This window comes from Pholis gunnellus (genome assembly GCF_910591455.1).
Source record: "Pholis gunnellus genome assembly, chromosome: 14".
NCBI lineage: Eukaryota > Metazoa > Chordata > Actinopteri > Perciformes > Pholidae > Pholis > Pholis gunnellus.
Genome location: NC_136541.1, coordinates 24,162,648 through 24,181,090, shown reverse-complemented (window position 1 = coordinate 24,181,090; position 18,443 = coordinate 24,162,648). Strand labels below are relative to the sequence as shown.

The 18,443-nt window shown below is 43.6% G+C and overlaps 1 protein-coding gene across 2 annotated transcripts; it reads right to left on the bottom strand.

Annotated features, from left to right (window-relative positions):
• Nucleotides 1–4,247: 4,247 nt before the first annotated feature.
• Nucleotides 4,248–18,428, bottom strand: LOC306705941 (E3 ubiquitin-protein ligase MARCHF6-like). 2 transcript variants are annotated; one of them, XM_079172829.1, is made up of 26 exons: nucleotides 18,240–18,428; nucleotides 17,103–17,202; nucleotides 16,697–16,770; nucleotides 16,455–16,598; nucleotides 16,089–16,161; nucleotides 15,618–15,798; nucleotides 14,635–14,866; nucleotides 14,442–14,503; nucleotides 14,079–14,111; nucleotides 13,157–13,208; nucleotides 12,923–12,981; nucleotides 12,750–12,830; nucleotides 12,528–12,596; nucleotides 12,357–12,431; nucleotides 11,975–12,109; nucleotides 11,754–11,873; nucleotides 10,896–10,996; nucleotides 10,619–10,756; nucleotides 10,134–10,332; nucleotides 9,952–10,021; nucleotides 9,659–9,840; nucleotides 9,421–9,555; nucleotides 8,570–8,659; nucleotides 8,240–8,372; nucleotides 6,990–7,125; nucleotides 4,248–6,667 (listed from the first exon to the last, which is right to left on the bottom strand). In XM_079172829.1, exons 1-26 carry the CDS (start codon nucleotides 18,256–18,258, stop codon nucleotides 6,583–6,585), a joined length of 2,778 nt encoding a protein of 925 aa, XP_079028955.1. In that variant the 5' UTR covers nucleotides 18,259–18,428; the 3' UTR covers nucleotides 4,248–6,582. The 2 variants fall into 2 exon arrangements, with proteins under 2 accessions (XP_079028955.1, XP_079028956.1); XM_079172830.1 differs by lacking the exons at nucleotides 9,659–9,840; nucleotides 9,952–10,021.
• Between the last annotated feature and the right edge of the window lie 15 nt (nucleotides 18,429–18,443).

Below are 18,443 nucleotides of genomic sequence, written 5' to 3'. Positions count from 1 at the left end.
AAATGTAATGGTACAGGCAAGCAGGGAATGTCTTAACATTTAAAAGTCTTAATATCTGTCGATGCTCTACACAGGGAAAACTGAAAAGAATAAGCTAGTGAGCCAGTGTGTTCTTTGTACAAGACGTTGAACGCCCTAAACAGAGATTATGCAAAGTAAATGCAACGCATACCTGAACATGCATGCCAGGGTTTACACCGCCACTCATTTACTAAAACAATAGAACTTGTTTAGTTGGGAGAACATGATTAAATATGTGAATGTCTGTCTCGTGTACAAGATTATACATGGCTGGACCTCTCCTCCGCTCAAACTATGTGTTATCACAAGAACAACTGGATATCGACTCACAAGAGGTGCACAAGAGAGACAAGTGAATGATTAGTAGTTAACATTTATTATGACAGATGCTGCGTTAATGAGTTACACAGAAATTCTTTGGAACTATGAACAGACAGTTCATTTAAAGCTCAACTAAAGAAATGGTTAGTTAGTACCCAGCTCTGTCAGCACTAGAATGTAACTGCTCCTCTGTCTGTGTTGAACTTCCCTCCATCTGTCTGTTGTCACCAGTCTGTCTGTTGCCGGTCGACCATCATCTACCTGCATGCATGTCTTTATTGTTGTTTAGCTGTGTCTGACTGATTCATGTATTTCACATACTCTGCATGCTTTTATGTTTTGTGCCTCTGACACGGATGTTTTTTAGTGTCTAACAACTGCAGCATAATATTGTCTTTAGTTTCTATTTTAACATAATTATCCCTCATTTTATTTGCGTTGTGTGTGTTGACTTTGAGAGCCTCTGTGTTGCATGTCTTGTTAGTACTTGACAATGTATAAGAGTGTCCTGAGTGAAGATAATACGTATATTAATATTCTCACTTTTTTTTCATTGTTTGTGCACGCATTATAAAGCGTCAATATTGTTTAACCTTTTAAATTGAATCTTATATTCTGTTTATTTTGTAACATCTGTCTCTTGGGACTACAGATGAAAAATAGCCTTTTGGCTAACTCTGGTACATTTACAGAAATGTCTTTATCAATGTGCACTGTCCCTTATCAAATAAACCAATAAATAAAAATGCACAACCTTTGTTCTGACTGAGATATTCCTTATTAGAGAATAAATGTCATCAGTGCAACAGTGACCTAGTTTGTGTACAGGGTGCAGTGGAAGACAGTTCAGGCCCTACTGCCACCTTCATCAGTGTCTAAGTGCAACGCTAATCCAATCACCAATAGGTCATATTACAATACTTGGATCCCTTTTGATTAACAAATGACTTTTAGAATCAGTTAGGCAGAATACTCTACAGTAAGAATGTGTAATAAAGTGCATAACAGAAGGTCGGTTAAGCAGAAAGTGACATCGCTCTCACCTCTCACCTATAGAAGCAAGTAACCGCTGTTTATACTTTACAGGTTTTATTTTTATGGTTTACAAATTAAGACAAGAAAATTCAAGTTTCCAAAACTATCAGGTTGCTCAAATTCTTGTCAAAACGTATTTTTTGTAACCTGAATGTGTCTGATTGCATTGCAGCAAGCAGAATAGTAAAATAAAAATAAATACCTAAAATCAAGTATTTGCATTATCACCACTACTGGAACATTGAAACCATATCAAATCAGATGTCTTCAGAGTAAAATATGTCTGTGCTATAAATTCAGTGGTGTTCAAATATCAACATTAACCTCTCAGTGGTGGTTGTCTTACAGTTGCTTATAACTTTTAAAGCATCCTATAAAGATCTCTGCTCAACTCTAGTACCTAACGCGAGGTCAAATCCTTATTGGCAAGGTTGTTGGTTTCTTTTGGCCCAGGTCTGAATCTTGTTCAAAGTAGTCCGCTGTGCCAGAGAGTATATATACGCTTCACACTCGGTCTTTGCTTGAAGTCTGGTTTTACAATAGAAGGAAAAGAAACCAAACTCCTCAAGACAGAGCATTAATCTCTTCAGAGGTCGAGGGGGGGGGGGGACTCACAGGCACTTTGCAACGGGTTGCTTTCGAAAAACAAAGCACAGATTAGAAAAATCGGCTTTAGCTTCACAGTAGAAGTCTGGTTTTAGCTGCATATGTTCTAAATATGCACTTGGTTTCCACAACTGTTAAGACTTTGCATTAGCAGGTCGGTAATTGGATTCAGCAGAAATAACCTTACATCCTGTTTCCTGGAGCTGTTTCCCATCTGATCTACGGAGAAATAGATAAATAACTGAGGGACGAATGTGAAAAGCAATAGGAACTGCCATGTGCTGATCAGTGTTGACAGCCCATCACACAATGATGTACTACTACGAGTTGGAAGAAAAGAAGAAGTACTTCTGTAAGGACGGCCCTCTCCATTACAAGACATGTGGACCGCTTCAAGGAATAAGAGACACATGCTAAGGGTTGAATGTTTTATTATACTGTTGATTGGTTTGTGGTGATGTTTTCAGGTAGAATTGTTGAAGGCTGGGCCTATAAAGACCAACATATTATTAGTTATTCAGTGTGGCTTTGTGGCACACTGACTGTAATCCTGCGGGTTTATTGTTGGAGTTATCCTGTTTTTCTTTACTGTTGGAATGCTTGTGATGAAGCCTGTCATTTAATATCCTCTGCTTGTGTGTGTCAAACATTATGAATATGTCTCCTCTCCCCCTCTCTAACCCACCCCCACCCTTTCAAAATAAAAGCCCCATAAAGCAACTGTATCTTAACATAAAGCTCAGAATGAGATTCATACAGAGATGGAAGCATCAGTTTCCTAAGGTGGAGAGGAGACAGAACGTATGAAACACACAAACCTTATCAACTCACTCACAAACAGGGTGAGTGAGAGAAAGATGCCCATGTGAGTTTAACCATTCCTGGTTCAAGACTCTGATCTCTCTAGCAATTTTTCTCATTTGGGGATTAACCTGTGTTCTAAAAAGTACAACTTTCTAATCCAACCATTGTCCTGCTCTGCCAAGTCTTTCCTCGTCTCGCCCACTTGTGTCATGGTGTGTGTACATCTCACTGGAATTAGGAAACTTGTCAGAATACCCATATTTGATTGGCTGAGCTGCATCACGTATATCTCTAAGTCATGTGTGTCTGTGAGTCTGTGTTCACTAATTAGCTCAATCAGAATCACTTGTGCGCCTGCAGCCTGTTCATGGAGAAAAAGCAGGGAAACACCGATCAAACAAATCCTCAAACCCCCATAACCGCAGCTCCTATTGCTCCGATATGAATACATGAGAGGAAGGATGAGTTGAAGAGCAGATCGACGGAGCCTCTCCCAGCTGTTAGCAGACTGTTGTGCTAGCAGGCGAATGAGCTGTACCCAGCATGCAGTTCAACGGTGAAATTTTATAATTGTACAAATATTAGTGTTACAAATTGTTTATGTGTCACAGACTGTTGTGTCGTGGTGTTTTGCTCTGTTAATTGTTATAAAGTTATGACAATGACTAGGGGTCCCTCTCAACACACATAAGATAACTAGCTTCGACTCTTACCCTTCTAGCAGCAAACTATATATGTAGCTGCCTGTTGAAGATAGGCAGCAGTTGTTCCGGCTGTGTATGACGTAATGTGAAAAATTCATATCGTACAGACTTTGTGGATTCTCCATCACGAATACAAGATTCAATTCAAGAGTATGGATCTAAAATGCAGAAAAGAGAGAAGCGATATCTCAATCGAACCTCAACGATACTACCGGTAACATCGGCGTGAGTAGCTACATATTGCGACGTCTTCGGGCAGTAGAAGCCACACTGTCAAAATGTCTTGCGAAAACTTTCTAGTTGTAGTTCTTATTTGTGTTTATGATGAGGTCATTCTAGTTCTTATTAATGTTTATGATGAGGTCATTGTAGTTCTTATTCGTGTTTATGAGGTCATTGTCATTCTTATTCGTGTTTATGTCATTGTAGTTCTTATTTGTGTTGATGAGGTCATTGTAGTTCTTATTCGTGTTTATGAGGTCATTGTAGTTCTTATTGTTTATGATGAGGTCATTGTAGTTCTTATTTGTGTTGATGAGGTCATTGTAGTTCTTATTCGTGTTTATGATGAGGTCATTGTAGTTCTTATTCGTGTTTATGAGGTCATTGTAGTTCTTATTCGTGTTTATGAGGTCATTGTAGTTCTTATTCGTGTTTATGATGAGGTCATTGTAGTTCTTATTTGTGTTTATTTCAGTGTGAGGAAGAAACGGCACACTCTGATCTGGTCATTTCAACTTTTTATTATAGTGTCATATTACTTAACAAACACTTAACAGACATTACAACATACCTTCATGTTACAGTACATGCCACTGCCTTTTTGCACATATAAAAATAGAAATTCAAGATCAAAATTTGAAATGTCCAGCTCAGTTCAAGAAGATACTTAAAAGGTCACTTTAAAGCATCATATTTATATATAATGAGAGCATTCCACACAGCAGCACTAAAGTCAATGTCAATTACAATCCATATCAATAGAAAACTAGCTGGCCATACTCCAACATCAAAAAACAAATCCATCCTCTAGTGAAGCCCACTGTGACACACAGACGTCTTTCAATCTTTTTGGGAGGGAAGTCAATGTGTTGACTGTGTTACAATGGAATCTGAATTGCAAACTGTTGTAAAACGTGCACATTAAATCGTGCACATGAGAAATACGTTTTAGTGTTCTTTAACGTGCACATCTCCCCCTCCCTTATGTGGCCGGCCTGTCAGACACTGGTGGCCCCGTTCACAAAAGTACATATTATGCAAATCATGTCATATTGCTTATTACTAGAAATGTGTGGCCTGCTGTGTGTGCGTCGTAGAACTGTTGTGCGGCACGTTTGTTAATTTAACAGCAAAATAATAATTATCTGAAGCATCATGCCCGTTCATACTGCACATGGGCAAACTCGTGCTTACACACCTGTGGCTGAACACTCTCATGCACCTTACTGTTTCCCTGATAATGCTACTTACTAGTGAATAACAATGGAGGATTGTGTGTTAACAGCCGGTGGGAAGCACAGTCCGGCTCGGCTAAATGACGGAGTTACATTTAACGTTAACGGAAGTTGCATAGAGTTGCGTTCTGACGGGTTAAAGGTCCATTGACTAAAAGTGAGCATTGGGCAAAGCTAAGTGATGTAAAATTGTTACAATGTGAAATGTGATCTTTTGACGAGACACTTGAATCAATACAGTGGTTTGGAGATGTTTTCACAGCAATATAAAATAGATATTAGAATTGGGAATTAACTGTTGTGTTTTTTAACGCACTGGTATTTGATCGGTACTTTCTACCGGCCGATATGCAAGTTCAGGTATCGTACCGTTTCTTATCAAAAGCAATCAACTAAACAGGAAGTCACTGTGGCATGACTGTAACAAAACAGGGAACAAATGATTTCATAGAGAAATCTATTTGAAAGTGATGAGATGTGATCTGTGGGATCTAGCTCAGCAGGCGGCAGCGATGGACTGAATGATTAATCAGAGCACAGCAAAGGAAAACCTGAGGTGTTGTAAGTTGGTTAACCTAAAAGAAAAACGTGGGAGCTTGCCAACCAATTTCCTGCATTTAATCTGGTTGGTTGTACTCCGCTACATTACTAAGTGAGATGAGGTAACTAGTAAAGTTCTATTATCCGTCAGCGTATTTGACCCTTTCTACCCGCTTCACCCAATGAAAACCAGTGTTGTGTTGTTCATGCAGTTGTTTTTTGTCTCCTCACAGTTATCAGAATGCAGACAGGCAGTAAAAGTCGGAACAGCCAATTAGCAGCATGACTATATCTTTTTTTTTAACCTCTCGGAATAAATAGTTTTGTAAGATCAGTGTCACAGGCACATTCTGAAATGTTCTTAGACGGTTTTTCCAGTTGAAATATTCTTAGTTGAAACCTCACTTCATGACCTCAGACAGATGCTACACAACCCATTAGTTTCTGAGGTTATCAATCATACATCTACAGCTTTACTTTAATAAAAATCTCAGGACTAACAGCTCACTCCAGAACACTAAAAATCAATGAAAATATCTAAAAAGCAAAAAAAAACAAACAACCTCAATACAATCACGTTGCTACATCAGGTACGTCCCTCCTCATCACTGACCACAGAGGCGTTCCTGTGACAGTCCATACATCACCTCTACGCCTCCCATTCAGAGACACTCGGGGTTAGCTAGACAATACTTCACAACACACATTCAAATGGGAAGCACAGTCTGAGGTAACGGAACCGACTTTAAAAAATATATATAATTACAACTTAAAATGCCAGCTGCGTTTAGGACAAAATGGACAAAGGATGCACAGTTACCAACTTTGTGGTTCTAGGGTTTCAACTCTTTTTGCGGCTTGGCTAACAACCTTGTTCAGAAAAGAGTTTAGAGACTATTTTGTCTTCACTCGTCAGCGGGTTGTGTGGTCTCCTGTCACCGGTGACAGCTAGGCTGCAGGAAGAAGATGAGAGGTTGGTGTTCTGACAGCCAAGCACGGAGAGAACCAAAGAGAACTGAAAGAAAAGCTTTCCCCACAGGGAGGTGCTGATAGCGCTCAGTGACGGGCAGAGTGAGTTATAGCTCCACTCAGGCCTACGAGGAGGTGCTGTAGGAGGAGGTCGACATCCTCCTGCCCGTCTTACGTTCGTAGTTCACGAGTCGCTGTCCAACCAGGTATCTGGGGGAGAAACGGGAAAGAAAGAGCCGGTTGCAAATCAGTTCTTAACATTTCAATGCACACAACTGATTTATGAGACTTGTGTTTACTGTAAGAGGTGCGAGCAGCTGCTCCCTCGCCGTAGCCTACATGACGCCATCACGACGTGCAATATGAATACCTCTCACATACTCTGTAGCTCTCGCACAGCACTGCAGCTAACTGACTGATACGCCAGCCCAACTACCGGCCGTCTACCGCCATCAAAAGTAGCAAAGCCCGCCTCCTGCTTGATTTGATTGGCTGTGCTTTTAGTTCATTCATATTTTTTTGGGCAACTGACTTGTCGTTCTTTATGTGTTCGTAGAGGCGTTTGAACTGTCGTATCTGGAAGAACAGGATGGAGAGCAGTATGACCACCATCAGCAGGAAGGGATAGATCCTCCTCTCCACCAGGGTCTGCATCTCTGGCTGCACACCTGGAGAGGAGGAAGGGGGAGAAGATACAATAAACACTGGAACACAATCTCCTCCTGATGTCTGCGATGTCTTATCTCTAGGGACTGGTGGACTCAGAGTTGAGGTAACGGAGTAAATGAAAGACACGAAACACATCGATTGTAGTTGGGCTCTGCACAATAACTAAACTCCAGATTACCACAAGGGCTGGGAATCCTCCGAGTCAACATCAAAGACACTGAAGTTGGCTCTTTGTAGGCTTTGCATGATAAGGGCTTCTCATACATTGTCCAAATGATTAAGGATCTGCTGTGACCTGACGATATCCAAGCCCGTCTTCTACCAAATCACTATAACGACCAAATACATTGATTTATGAAGTGCTTTCTTACTCATCCACTCGATGGGTTGTCAGCTTTATTAATGTGGTTTGATCAGGCTGAAGTCCCGTTGATTCAGGGGATTTTGCAGTCATCTATTCTTCTTATCATTATTAATTACCCATTAAATGATTCTATTTATCTGAACATTTTGAATGGAAGTCAAATGAGATGCATGTGGCGTTTTCAAAAATATATTTTTTACTTCAAATCATTACTAAAAGGCAATGACGAGGTGAATGCAGTCGTGTATCATTTCTCCATTCTGAGCAGTTAAATAATCGAGTGTTTCAACTCGAGGCGGGTCCTGACCTCTGTACTTTTAGGGGTCCTGTCCCGATGACCATCTGTCTGTACTGAGTGTTGCCTATGATAGGGTGGAGGGACGTATGGAGGGGTTAATGTTGTGTAAAGCTCTAAAGAAACAACAATGGTGAAAGTGAGAACTCTGCACTCATTTTCACCAACTGAGATTCATTTGTACCGAAACAAAAAGGTGCTGTTTGGTACCGCCACTGAATTCCAGGTGCTGGTATCCAACCCTCGTTTCAACATTAATGTAAATCACCAATGGATATTAAAATATCATCTAAAATAGGGGGAATAAAAAGAGTTAATTTCCTTCTTGAAACCATCGCTGACCCCACTCAGAGGAGAGATGAAGGAAGCCAACATCTGTTCTCTTCCTGGATCACCTTGAAGCTAATGAGGGTACATGAGGGTGCCCGGACGTTCATCCTCCACCCAGACTCACCCAGCAGTGGTGTAATGCCTTTAGAGATGGTGTAGGGCACACTGAGGGACAGCAGCAGGACGCAGATGACGGGGGCGGCCAGCCCGCGCAAGATGTAATGGAGGTCAATGTTCCGGATACCGTTAGCATACACCTGAGGGAGAGAGAGGGCTGTTTCACTTCATTCCAATGACGGTTTCATTCTTTCTCTCATTAGTAGTGACAACTACAAGTAGTGATTAGTTCTTTGAATATGCATCTATACAAAGCTTTTTATCTGTAAGGTGAGCTGTCAGTGATTTGTCTGGTTTGGTTCTTGATTGAGTGAAGCTAGCAGGACGTACGACTGACCTGCTCAATGACGGTTTTGAGCCACCACTGGGGGCCCATCAGCGTGATGGCAGCAATGATTTTAGCATGGAGCACTCCCAGGGCCCAGTCCTGCCACACACAGAGAAATAAACAGTTAACAGCCAAGACACAAAAGGTTTAACATCTGCTCAGTATCACCGTATCAACATGTGTCTGCTCAACCTGTTGGTGTGTCCTTACTGAGCAGGACGCTGAGTGACAGCTGATATCCAAACAATGAGTTGATACTAATGCCATAAGAGTTTTGGTAGGTACCAAACTTTTCCATATCCGACCTGATAAAAAACAGGTTTTTATAGAAAGCATTTTTTCTTTCATTTCATGAAATAAGCCGAAGTTATCTAATGTTTAATATCACTAACAGCCTTAACAAGAATACGTAAACACAATCTGACCCAACATTGGGTTTGTAAGGTTTCCATACTCAGTATGTACTACATTTGTATTTAGGTTTGATACCCACCGTGCTCTCCTAAACAGTCTAATCAGTTCTGAATCCATTATATTTCGGATAGATGCAATCAAATGGTGTGTAAAATGTCATCACTCGTATTCACACACACACACAATTTGGGGTACAACGGATCATAAAACTCACGGTTGGGATCGTTTAGCGGTTTTGAGTCGTGGATTGGATCAGCACAAAAGAAAAAAAAGGAGCAAATATAACTTTTAGAGATCCTCGATCACGTTTCTTTGCTGCTGGTAACAACTGCTGATCGTTGGCGACACATTGGCCAATACAGACAAGTTGTACAAGGCTCCAGACTAGAGCGTTACAGATCAACGATGGTCCGTTACACCACTACATACAAGCGCCATCCTCTAACCTGCCAGGGGTAGAAGAGAGGAGTCTGGTCCAGTTGGACTCTGAGAGGAGCGACGACGACCAGCTCAAACAGCAGACCCAACAGCAGAGGAATCACGCCAGCCAAGAGCACGGCCACCACAACCGTCTTCAGGATCTGTTTCCAGGCAGACATCACATCAAAATACAAACAGTCGCCATATATTGCGGGTAGAGCTTGTTTTTTTTGGGGGGCTGGGAGGACCAGAGAGACACATTACCATGAGGGTCCACTCCTGGACTTTGACCATGATGATGGTCCGTCCCTGTGGCATCCAGGAAAGCATCACGGTGGCGCCTCGAATTGACAGCCAGCAGATGTACAGCCCACTGGCCGCTGTGTACAGCTCATGAACCATAGCACTGCCCATCCAGAAAGACATTAGCCAGCGGCCCGCACACACTGGGGGGGAGGGAGAGGAAGACAGGCATGGAGGCGTAAAGAATGACGGAGAAGGAGAAACGTAAAAGTAAAAAGCAGAACATAAAACGCCTGTTTGAGCCCACAACTTACCCGGCAGGGTGAGGCAAACCAGACTGGCCAGTAGCAGCGTCACACACATAAAGGCCACCAGCAGAACGATCTAAGCAGCAAGAACAACAGGATCACATGGTGTGGGAAACATGAAAAGCAGCACAGGCTTCAACAGCGGCAGAGGATACGAATGTATGAGAAGAATGACAGCGGGGAATCACCTTGAGGGGGAAGCTGGCGGGCCGGTGGTACGGCTGGAAACCCATAGGGCCGCCCTGCTGCAGAATGGCCTGATGGGCGGCGTGAAGCCCCTCCCCCAAGCCAGGGATCCTGTTGTTGTTGTTATGGCGACCAGGAGGGTTGTTGTTTGGCTGGTGGTCCTCGTCTTCATGGTCCCCCAGCAGGTAGGAGTGAAGGTCTCTGTGGGGAAGCCATTGACAAGGTTGGCAAAGCGTTTCAGAGATGGACGGAGAATGTTGCTCATAGTTTAGCCCTCTGCAGCTAGCTTAGCCTCACGGATACAACTGTAACGCAGACTGATCCATCGCTCTAGTTTGCGTTATTATATATATATTTAATCTTTTATCAGTACTTTTATTCCATTGTACCATTTTACATTCAAAGTTGCAATACGCCTGTGTGTGTGTGTGTGTGTGTGTGTGTGTGTGTGTGTGTGTGTGTGTGTGTGTGTGTGTGTCAGACATACAGCATGTATCCAGCTGTGAATGTCCAGGCGTGGACGAGGCCTTTCAGCCACTGGCGAGTGTGACCCTGCTCCAGCAACGCCGGCAGAACAACCTGAAGCAACAGCAGCTCAAGTGACAGCTCGCTGACGGGGGCGTCGCTGCAGAGACAACACACCAACCAAATTAATGTAAAGAGAAGCAGACATTCTTGGTTGTGCCTTGGTAGAGAATAGACAATGTCGTCTTCATCTTTGAGACACAAAGAGACGGATGATAGCTAGGTTTTGTCGTGTGTACCTGTAAAGCATGACGTTGTAGGGCAGGAAGGTTGGGAAGAGCAGTTTGATGATTCTGATTGGAAGCCAAAGCATCAGCAGAACTATGGAGCCAAACACCACCTGGAAATACACAGCGAGAGAGCAACAAATCAGTGTTTGTTAAAGTATCCCTGCACCATCACACAGACGTACAGGAAGTTACAACACGCATTGGACCATCGCTCCTCGAGCCTGTCTTGTCATTCACACAACGATTGTCCAACCCAGCACCACCTTGTACCTCAGGACGATCCAGGTGTTTCAACTAAAAGGTTCCATCTGCTGGCTCTACACCTCCAGCACCAGCATCCAGACCCAGGGTGATTCTAGCTTCCTCCTTTGTTCACAGGCCCTATGCTGACTCAAGACGCATCACATCTAAATCGCCAAAGTCCTTTTTTTTGCAGGTTTTTGCTTTAACTTATCATGATAAAGTCAATGTTGATTATGTGTTGTAATGGTTATAGAATGACACCATCAGCATTTAGATTGGTTCCCGATAAGCCTCACTTTCATTATGCAATCCTGTCTGTCACCGGGTACAATCCCCCAATAAAATGAAGCCTCGGGCACAAAAGAAATGCGTCAAACAAGTGCAACCAAAACAGGAAGAGCATGGTGCTTTTGTTTTCCCTGACAGCTATCAGTAGCTATCTAAAAGTAGCGGAAATGGCAGAAATGGTTATTTGAATTGTAATATCACGCTTCAGGTTTGTTTTATTCTGGTCTCTGAAAGTCTGCACAGTATCTATAAATGTATTTGACTTTATACGACAGCATATCTGGCCACTGAGGAAGAGGTTTGGGATGGAACAGAGCAGGAGGATACTTGACTGACCACAGAGAGTATAAACCTCCGCAGGTGTCTGTAGATGGGCAGGTGGATCATCTCCTGGACTGGGTTGAAGTCTGGATCGTTCAGGTTCCTGAGGAACCACAGCACACCAGGCCGGAGCACCTGCAACCGCAGAAACACGCGGGACATTTAACAAAAAAAAGTCTGTAGATGGTTACAGAGGGTTTTTTTTTTTTTTTTTACACAAGGAGTCCTGCACTGACCTCTCGGAGCAGAAGGATGAAGGACGCGAAGTAGAAGACGTAGACCATGCCGACCAGCCAGTGGAGGAACATGGTGGTGCCGGGGGCCGAGTCAAAACTCTGCTCCCTGTCTTTCAGAGTTGCATCAAACATCTCCTGCAACCACCAAAGGACGTGCTTTATCGTTTGTGTGTATGTGTGTGTGTGTGCAAAACCATAAACTAAATGTGTTTTTAAGAATTTGTCCAATAAATGTAATATTTTGAGGTTTTTTTTCAAAGTGAATCAAATGTCTTGATCAAATGTGTGGCCACTGGATGATCATGATTGCATTTCTTTTGATTAGTTCGTCATTAAAGGGTCAGTACGCGACTACATCAACGGGATCAAATTAGTTTCTTACCAGCGAGCAAATGTCGAGCCACCAACCGCAAATCAGTGGGAACAAGCCTATCTCCATGACAACCAGCAGGGACACCTGAGGCATATGAAAACACAAATTTAAGTTTCTTTGTTGCTGTAAACAGAATGTAACCCAATCATTACCGTTTGAACTCCTGCGTCTCTAACTTACCTTCACAACAATGTAGCAGACACCCAGGAGTCGCCTGGACCGCTGGAACTTCACCAAAGAAGCAAACGCCTAAAAGGAGGCCCGGTTAAGGGCTACCACCGACACATTCAGTCTGTACTTTAAACATCTCTCAGGAGCACATTTTGTACAAAAAGCCACAAACAGCAGCTCCACACAGCCATAAGAAGCAACGCTACGGCTCACGAAGCACACAGAGGATACGTGGCAGACTATGAGAGCTCCGGCCAGGAGGATGTAACCCAGTATGGTGGTGACGAGGCCGTCGAAGTGGGACGCTTTGACCTGCAACCAGATAGAATAGCATCATCAAATCAATCCCATCGCTGCATGTAAAAAAAACTAAATAACAGTAATAGTGTGACCGATGCACTTACATATTCTTCAAAGCCCAGACCGACCACTGAGAAATGGCCGATGTGATACGGGCAGAAAGCTAGAGGGAAGAATCTCTGGTTTAATGGAGAGTGTAAGAAGGCACACACGACTGTCTTTAGACAATTCATTCATTATGAGTTATATATAATAATAACAGCACACCAAAGGCTCGATTGATTATCAAAGGTAATGATTGTTTAGTACATCTGCACTATACTGCAGGTTGAACTCACCAAAGACCAGGATGAAGAGTGTGTTGAGAGACACCACCCAGAACACATGTTCCTAGAGCACACACACACACACACACACACACACACACACACACACACACACACACACACACACACACACACACACACACACACACACACACACACACACACACACACACACACACACACACACACACACACGTTGTTAAAGGGAAATTCGGGGTATATAGTAATTCAGCCTGGTGTGATTATCCTACATGTGGCCACTCTGAGTTACAACATGAATCATTTCAACCGGAGTGCAGAGACGAGGAGGTAAACGTAATGAAAGAGACAAGAAGACACCAGGACTGCCCTGAGAGAAACCTTGTGTTCCTGCTCTTCACAGCTGACTGAGGAGAGAGGACATCTACACGTGTCCACAGATGTGGACTTTGTTTGTGTTTCACCTCAAAATCAACTGGGAGAAAAAATAAATAAAAAGAGGTTGGCTTAACCAAACGGTGTGAGGAAAAAAAAAAAGCCCTTTTTATGTGAGTGATTGCAGTATGTGCGACCCATCAGTAATAAACACTTGCATGTGGTTATACATTCCACTGGACCCACAGTGATCCATTACAAAGGTACCAGTAAGTAGTGGCATGCATAGATCCCCATGCAGTTAGCCGGGGTGGCTATTCTAGAGCGCTACTCTGACATGATGCATGGAAACATCTGGTTTATTTGGACAGCTGTAGGGGGCTCGCACAGCTTGCCCCAATACATGACGCATCGCACAGTTCATCGTTTCCCTGAATCTCTACAAGGGAGGATGTGAGTGCAAAGTCAGCATCCATTGAGCCACGATGGCCACATTTATAGGAAATATGCTCATTTCAGGCACACTTTGCATAAGAGTGTGTGTGTGTGTGTGTGTGTGTGTGTGTGTGTGTGCACTTACCAAGAAAACTAGGGAGCCATCCAGCCCCAGCATCTGGGACACAAACAAAAAAAGCAAAGTCATAATGATCCTTCATGATACATATACATGGCAATATCACCAGTTTCATTAACTGCTGCTATTATTAATAGCATCTGCATCTTCTACCAATACCACGAAGAACACACGTTATGACAGGTCGGCTGCAAACAGCATCCCTGAAAGTGCTGCAGACACACAGCGCACAGAGACGGATATTTCCTGTCACAGCAGCTTTTAGTCTGTCAATTAACTGCTACCCTGCCTGCACACTTTGCTCTTCTAGCACCGTGTGTGCCAGCTTCATCACACCACTTTATGGGGGTGAAAAAAATAGATTCCCACCCTTTCCCAGGTCAACTCCTCTGCTGCACGGTCCCACTCCAGGGCGTTCCAGTTCAAATCTTCTGCAAAGAAGGAGAAGGAAACAACTGAAACAGCTACAATGTGCAGAGAAAACATGGCGGCATTAGCATGTAGGCTGTATCGCTACTTTTAAAGTGTATCCCTCTTCTTTGGTCCTTGCGTTTACACTGACCTTGTCCTCCATTATTGGCTTCGGCAGCATCCTCTTCCCTGCCCTCCTCGTCGTCCTCCTCGTCTTCCTCTCCGTCGTCATCTTCGTCCTCGAGTTCAGCCTCGTCCCCGTGGTTGCCAGCTTCGTGCGGGTTGGCGGGCGCCTGTCCGTCCGGGCCGGCGTTTGCAGGTTGCGGGGCCTCCGCGGCATCCGCAGCAGCCTGGGCGTTGACGCCGACGTTGCCACCTGGAACCTGTAGAATCGTGAAACAGTTCCTTACCCACAGCGTAGCTCACCCGTACTCATGTGGCTGAATAATCATTAACCATACTCATAGTTTAGGATTTGGCAAATTACAAAGGACAGCGTGACAATGTTTGAAGCTGCGTTCCTCTTGTCAATAAGATACGTCAGTCCTGAACTCGTGACCAAGAACAGCAGCAGAACCTGGCAGCAACTCTTTTACACAGTTGCTTGTGTATAAAGACGAGCCCATTCTCTAAAAGATGACTGCCCTGAAGGTTCCTCTGAGAGGAAGCACTAACAGACAACACTGGCAAACTGTGGGAGAAAGGGGAAGTCTTTCCAAAATGTCCTCAATTCATCATTTTATCTTCTTAGATACTTGAAAATGTCTTGATAAGCAGATCAGTTGTTGAGTTTTGGCCAGAAGCGTGTTTTGCGAGGTCAAAACCAGGTTGGCGTTTGTTCCTAGTTTGAAGGAATTCCCTGAGGGTGTTCTTGAGATATCGCTTTCACAAGAAGGGGTGAACTCCAACATCCGATCCGTTTGCTCTTGAGTCCAGGTGGAACAAATTTAAAAGAAATTTCATTAAAAGAGCAAATTTTTAACCAAATCAAACTAAGAATAAATGCCTTAAATAATCGCAAACTCCCCTGGCTTATCAGTTAAAGATATGAAGCCGTCATTGAGCAAACTATGTCAGAGTGCAGTAGTGGAAGCTGCTGCTTCTGTGTGCAGATAGACGTCTCACTGATCTCACCTGGTGGGCTGGTGCTGGACCATTGGGCTGGTTGGGAACAGGAGGGGGCTGATTCTGCTCTAACCACTGGGGGGCGCCACCGTGGACAATCTGCTCTCTGAGCCAGACCAGGCTGATGAAGGCGCACAGCGTGCAAGTGACCACAAAACAGCCCTGGAGGCAGTCGGCGAGCAGGTTTTGCCTGCGAGGAAGAAAAGACGCACGGCAGCGTTATCAGGTTTATCGCGGCAAGATCACACTATGTCGCTGCGGAGAGAGCTGAGCTGGACAAAAGGGAAAGAAAAGATGGCGTGATGGATGGAAGGAGCTTTTGTGAATAACCACACTTGGGATCACAGATAAGATCAGAACATTCAGTCTTCATGGGACTCCGGTCTACAACATATGGAGAACACGTACAGCTGCAATAAAGAGGATCCAGTGTGAGAGACAGAAGGGCGAGATCAAGAACAGAGAGGAGTTCAGACTTACGTGGAAAGCATATCCAACGGCAGGGTGAGGAGAGAGCTCACAGAGCCGGTGAATAAACACTTGTAGATACGACCTGTTAGAAAAGCAAACAAACAAACAAACAAACAATCTGAGAACTCTTTGTTCCACTACCTTAATAAAAGCAGTCATTTGTGGTTTAAAACACTCAAGTTCATTTGTTGCTGCATGGTGGGTTGAATGGTTTTATTTGAGTTTTTTTGTTTCATCTACTTTAAGTGCTTCCAAGTTTTAAACAAGAGCTTAACCCTTCATTTTCTAGTCAACTATTGCCTAAGCTTTGTTAGACGTTACACTAACAACAGTATGCAAATCTGACCAATTCTCCTTTCATTTACAATGACTTACATGCGGTGAGAGGCACCACGCCGAGCCAGGCGAAGGCCACCAGCGTGTAGTGGAACCAGTATCTGATCGCTGTTCCAATACTGGTGACCAGCCCTGCAAAGATGTCCTGCACAGGCAAGCGGGAGGGCATGTCTGGGGAGTAGACTGGGGTACAGCGACAACGAATGGGTAGTTTAGAGGAGCCAACAAATGAATGCATTTTAGTGTGCTGATCCATTGTACTGACAAACAAAACAACTTACTTGGTGTAAATGCAAACCTGTGCTTGCATAATTCACAGTATTCTTTCCTGCTGTGTTTCAACCACTGCAGTAAGCTGTGGGAACAAAAAAGACACCTTAGTGAGTTTACTCTGTTTATCCTACGAGTGCAGTCGCTCCTCCGTGGTTCTGCAGGAAAATAACACAACTTTCCCATGATTCTTCACAGCTGAAATGTAAAATACTTTCATTATGTCTGCTCGTTAATGTTGTTTTTTCGATGTGTAATTAACTCTAAGCTGCCCGAGATAAGTATGCCGTGTTGGAATAAACTTCAGCAACATCTGTGAAAGCAAACAGATTGACAACGTAGACAGACAGCAAGCTGCCGTTAACCTTGTAGATACAATCAAAGGAGAGGAGAGGAGAGAGGAACCAATGAACGCACCATTCCTGATGGATGAACTTGATGCTGCCGGTGCACACACAGGGGTGGTAGAGCGGCTTGTCCTGGCAGCCCTCCGACCGGCACACGCGGCAGATGTCCCCTGCACAATAGAACATAACTTGATTTCATACTCCTGAAATATTCTCATTTCATCCACGAGGCACGCTGCATTTCTACAAATTCAACACTAGTTTACCTTGATTCAGTGTCATGACACACCTTTGATGTAATGACAAATGCATGCAAGCTCTTTTGCAGCATGTGAAAGTTTCAGGATTTAAACTTGGGATGAGAGTGTCTGAACAGTGAATAGTTGGGTACAGCTCCTATTCGTGGGGCAAACCGTGATCCTTGGATCACCTGTGTGTGTCCCTGCATGACCAAAGTAAAACCACTAGAATTAGCCGTCAATGAGGATACCCCAGAGTACACCTGACCGGCTTCATGTAGAAACATTTAGCTGTATTCAAAATAGGAACAAGTGACGTTACGCTACTTCACAATGCACACCTGGACACACAACACCAAGATACATGCCCGCACGTGCTGTCCAATAGTTAAAGTTAAAGTCTAAATTAGTCCAAGCATAGAGACTTGAGGATGTTAACGATATTTCATATTTGTATATTTATAAGTCGGTGCTACGTTGTAGAACCAGATTCGTGGATTGACAGGGTGATGTGTCACCGTTACGTTAGCTAAGATAAATGATCATACTGTGAGTTAACTTACGTAACATTATAACGGTAGCGTCACACTTATTAAGCTTATTATTAAACTTAATCTAGCGTTAGATAATAAGCTAGCTTGTTAGGAATGACTTTAATACGGCTGACTTCTAGGATGTGAACCAGCACATATTTAAAGCAAACAGAGAGATAGCGCTGCTGACTGTTTACCTCTTCACTTAACGGGTGCAGCTAATGCTAGCGTTAGCTAGCTAGCCAGCTAATTGGCTAGCTTAGCGGTTTCTTCAATAAAAAAAGAAGTGAAACTTTGTCGAAGTGTAATACAATTCTGAACCTGGTCATTACTACTGACAGCACGCACTAGTGCGTTGGCATGTGATAAAGGCGTCGTGTGTATCGCAGTTGTTCGTTAACACGGACAAGTTGATCAAGTTTTAACATTAGCTACCTTCCTCAGCGGTGTCCATCTCGGCTAATGGGGCGGCCCTGCTCCACAGTCAGTCAGTGTAAAAGCGAGGACTGGTAGCCATCTACATGTAGACATTTCATTTAGGTGTTTAGCTCAAGCTCTGACTATCTTTGGCGTGAACATACGCTTCATAATAAAACCTTTCCCCCCCTCACAGTGCATCTAGCGGTCAGGACATGCTCA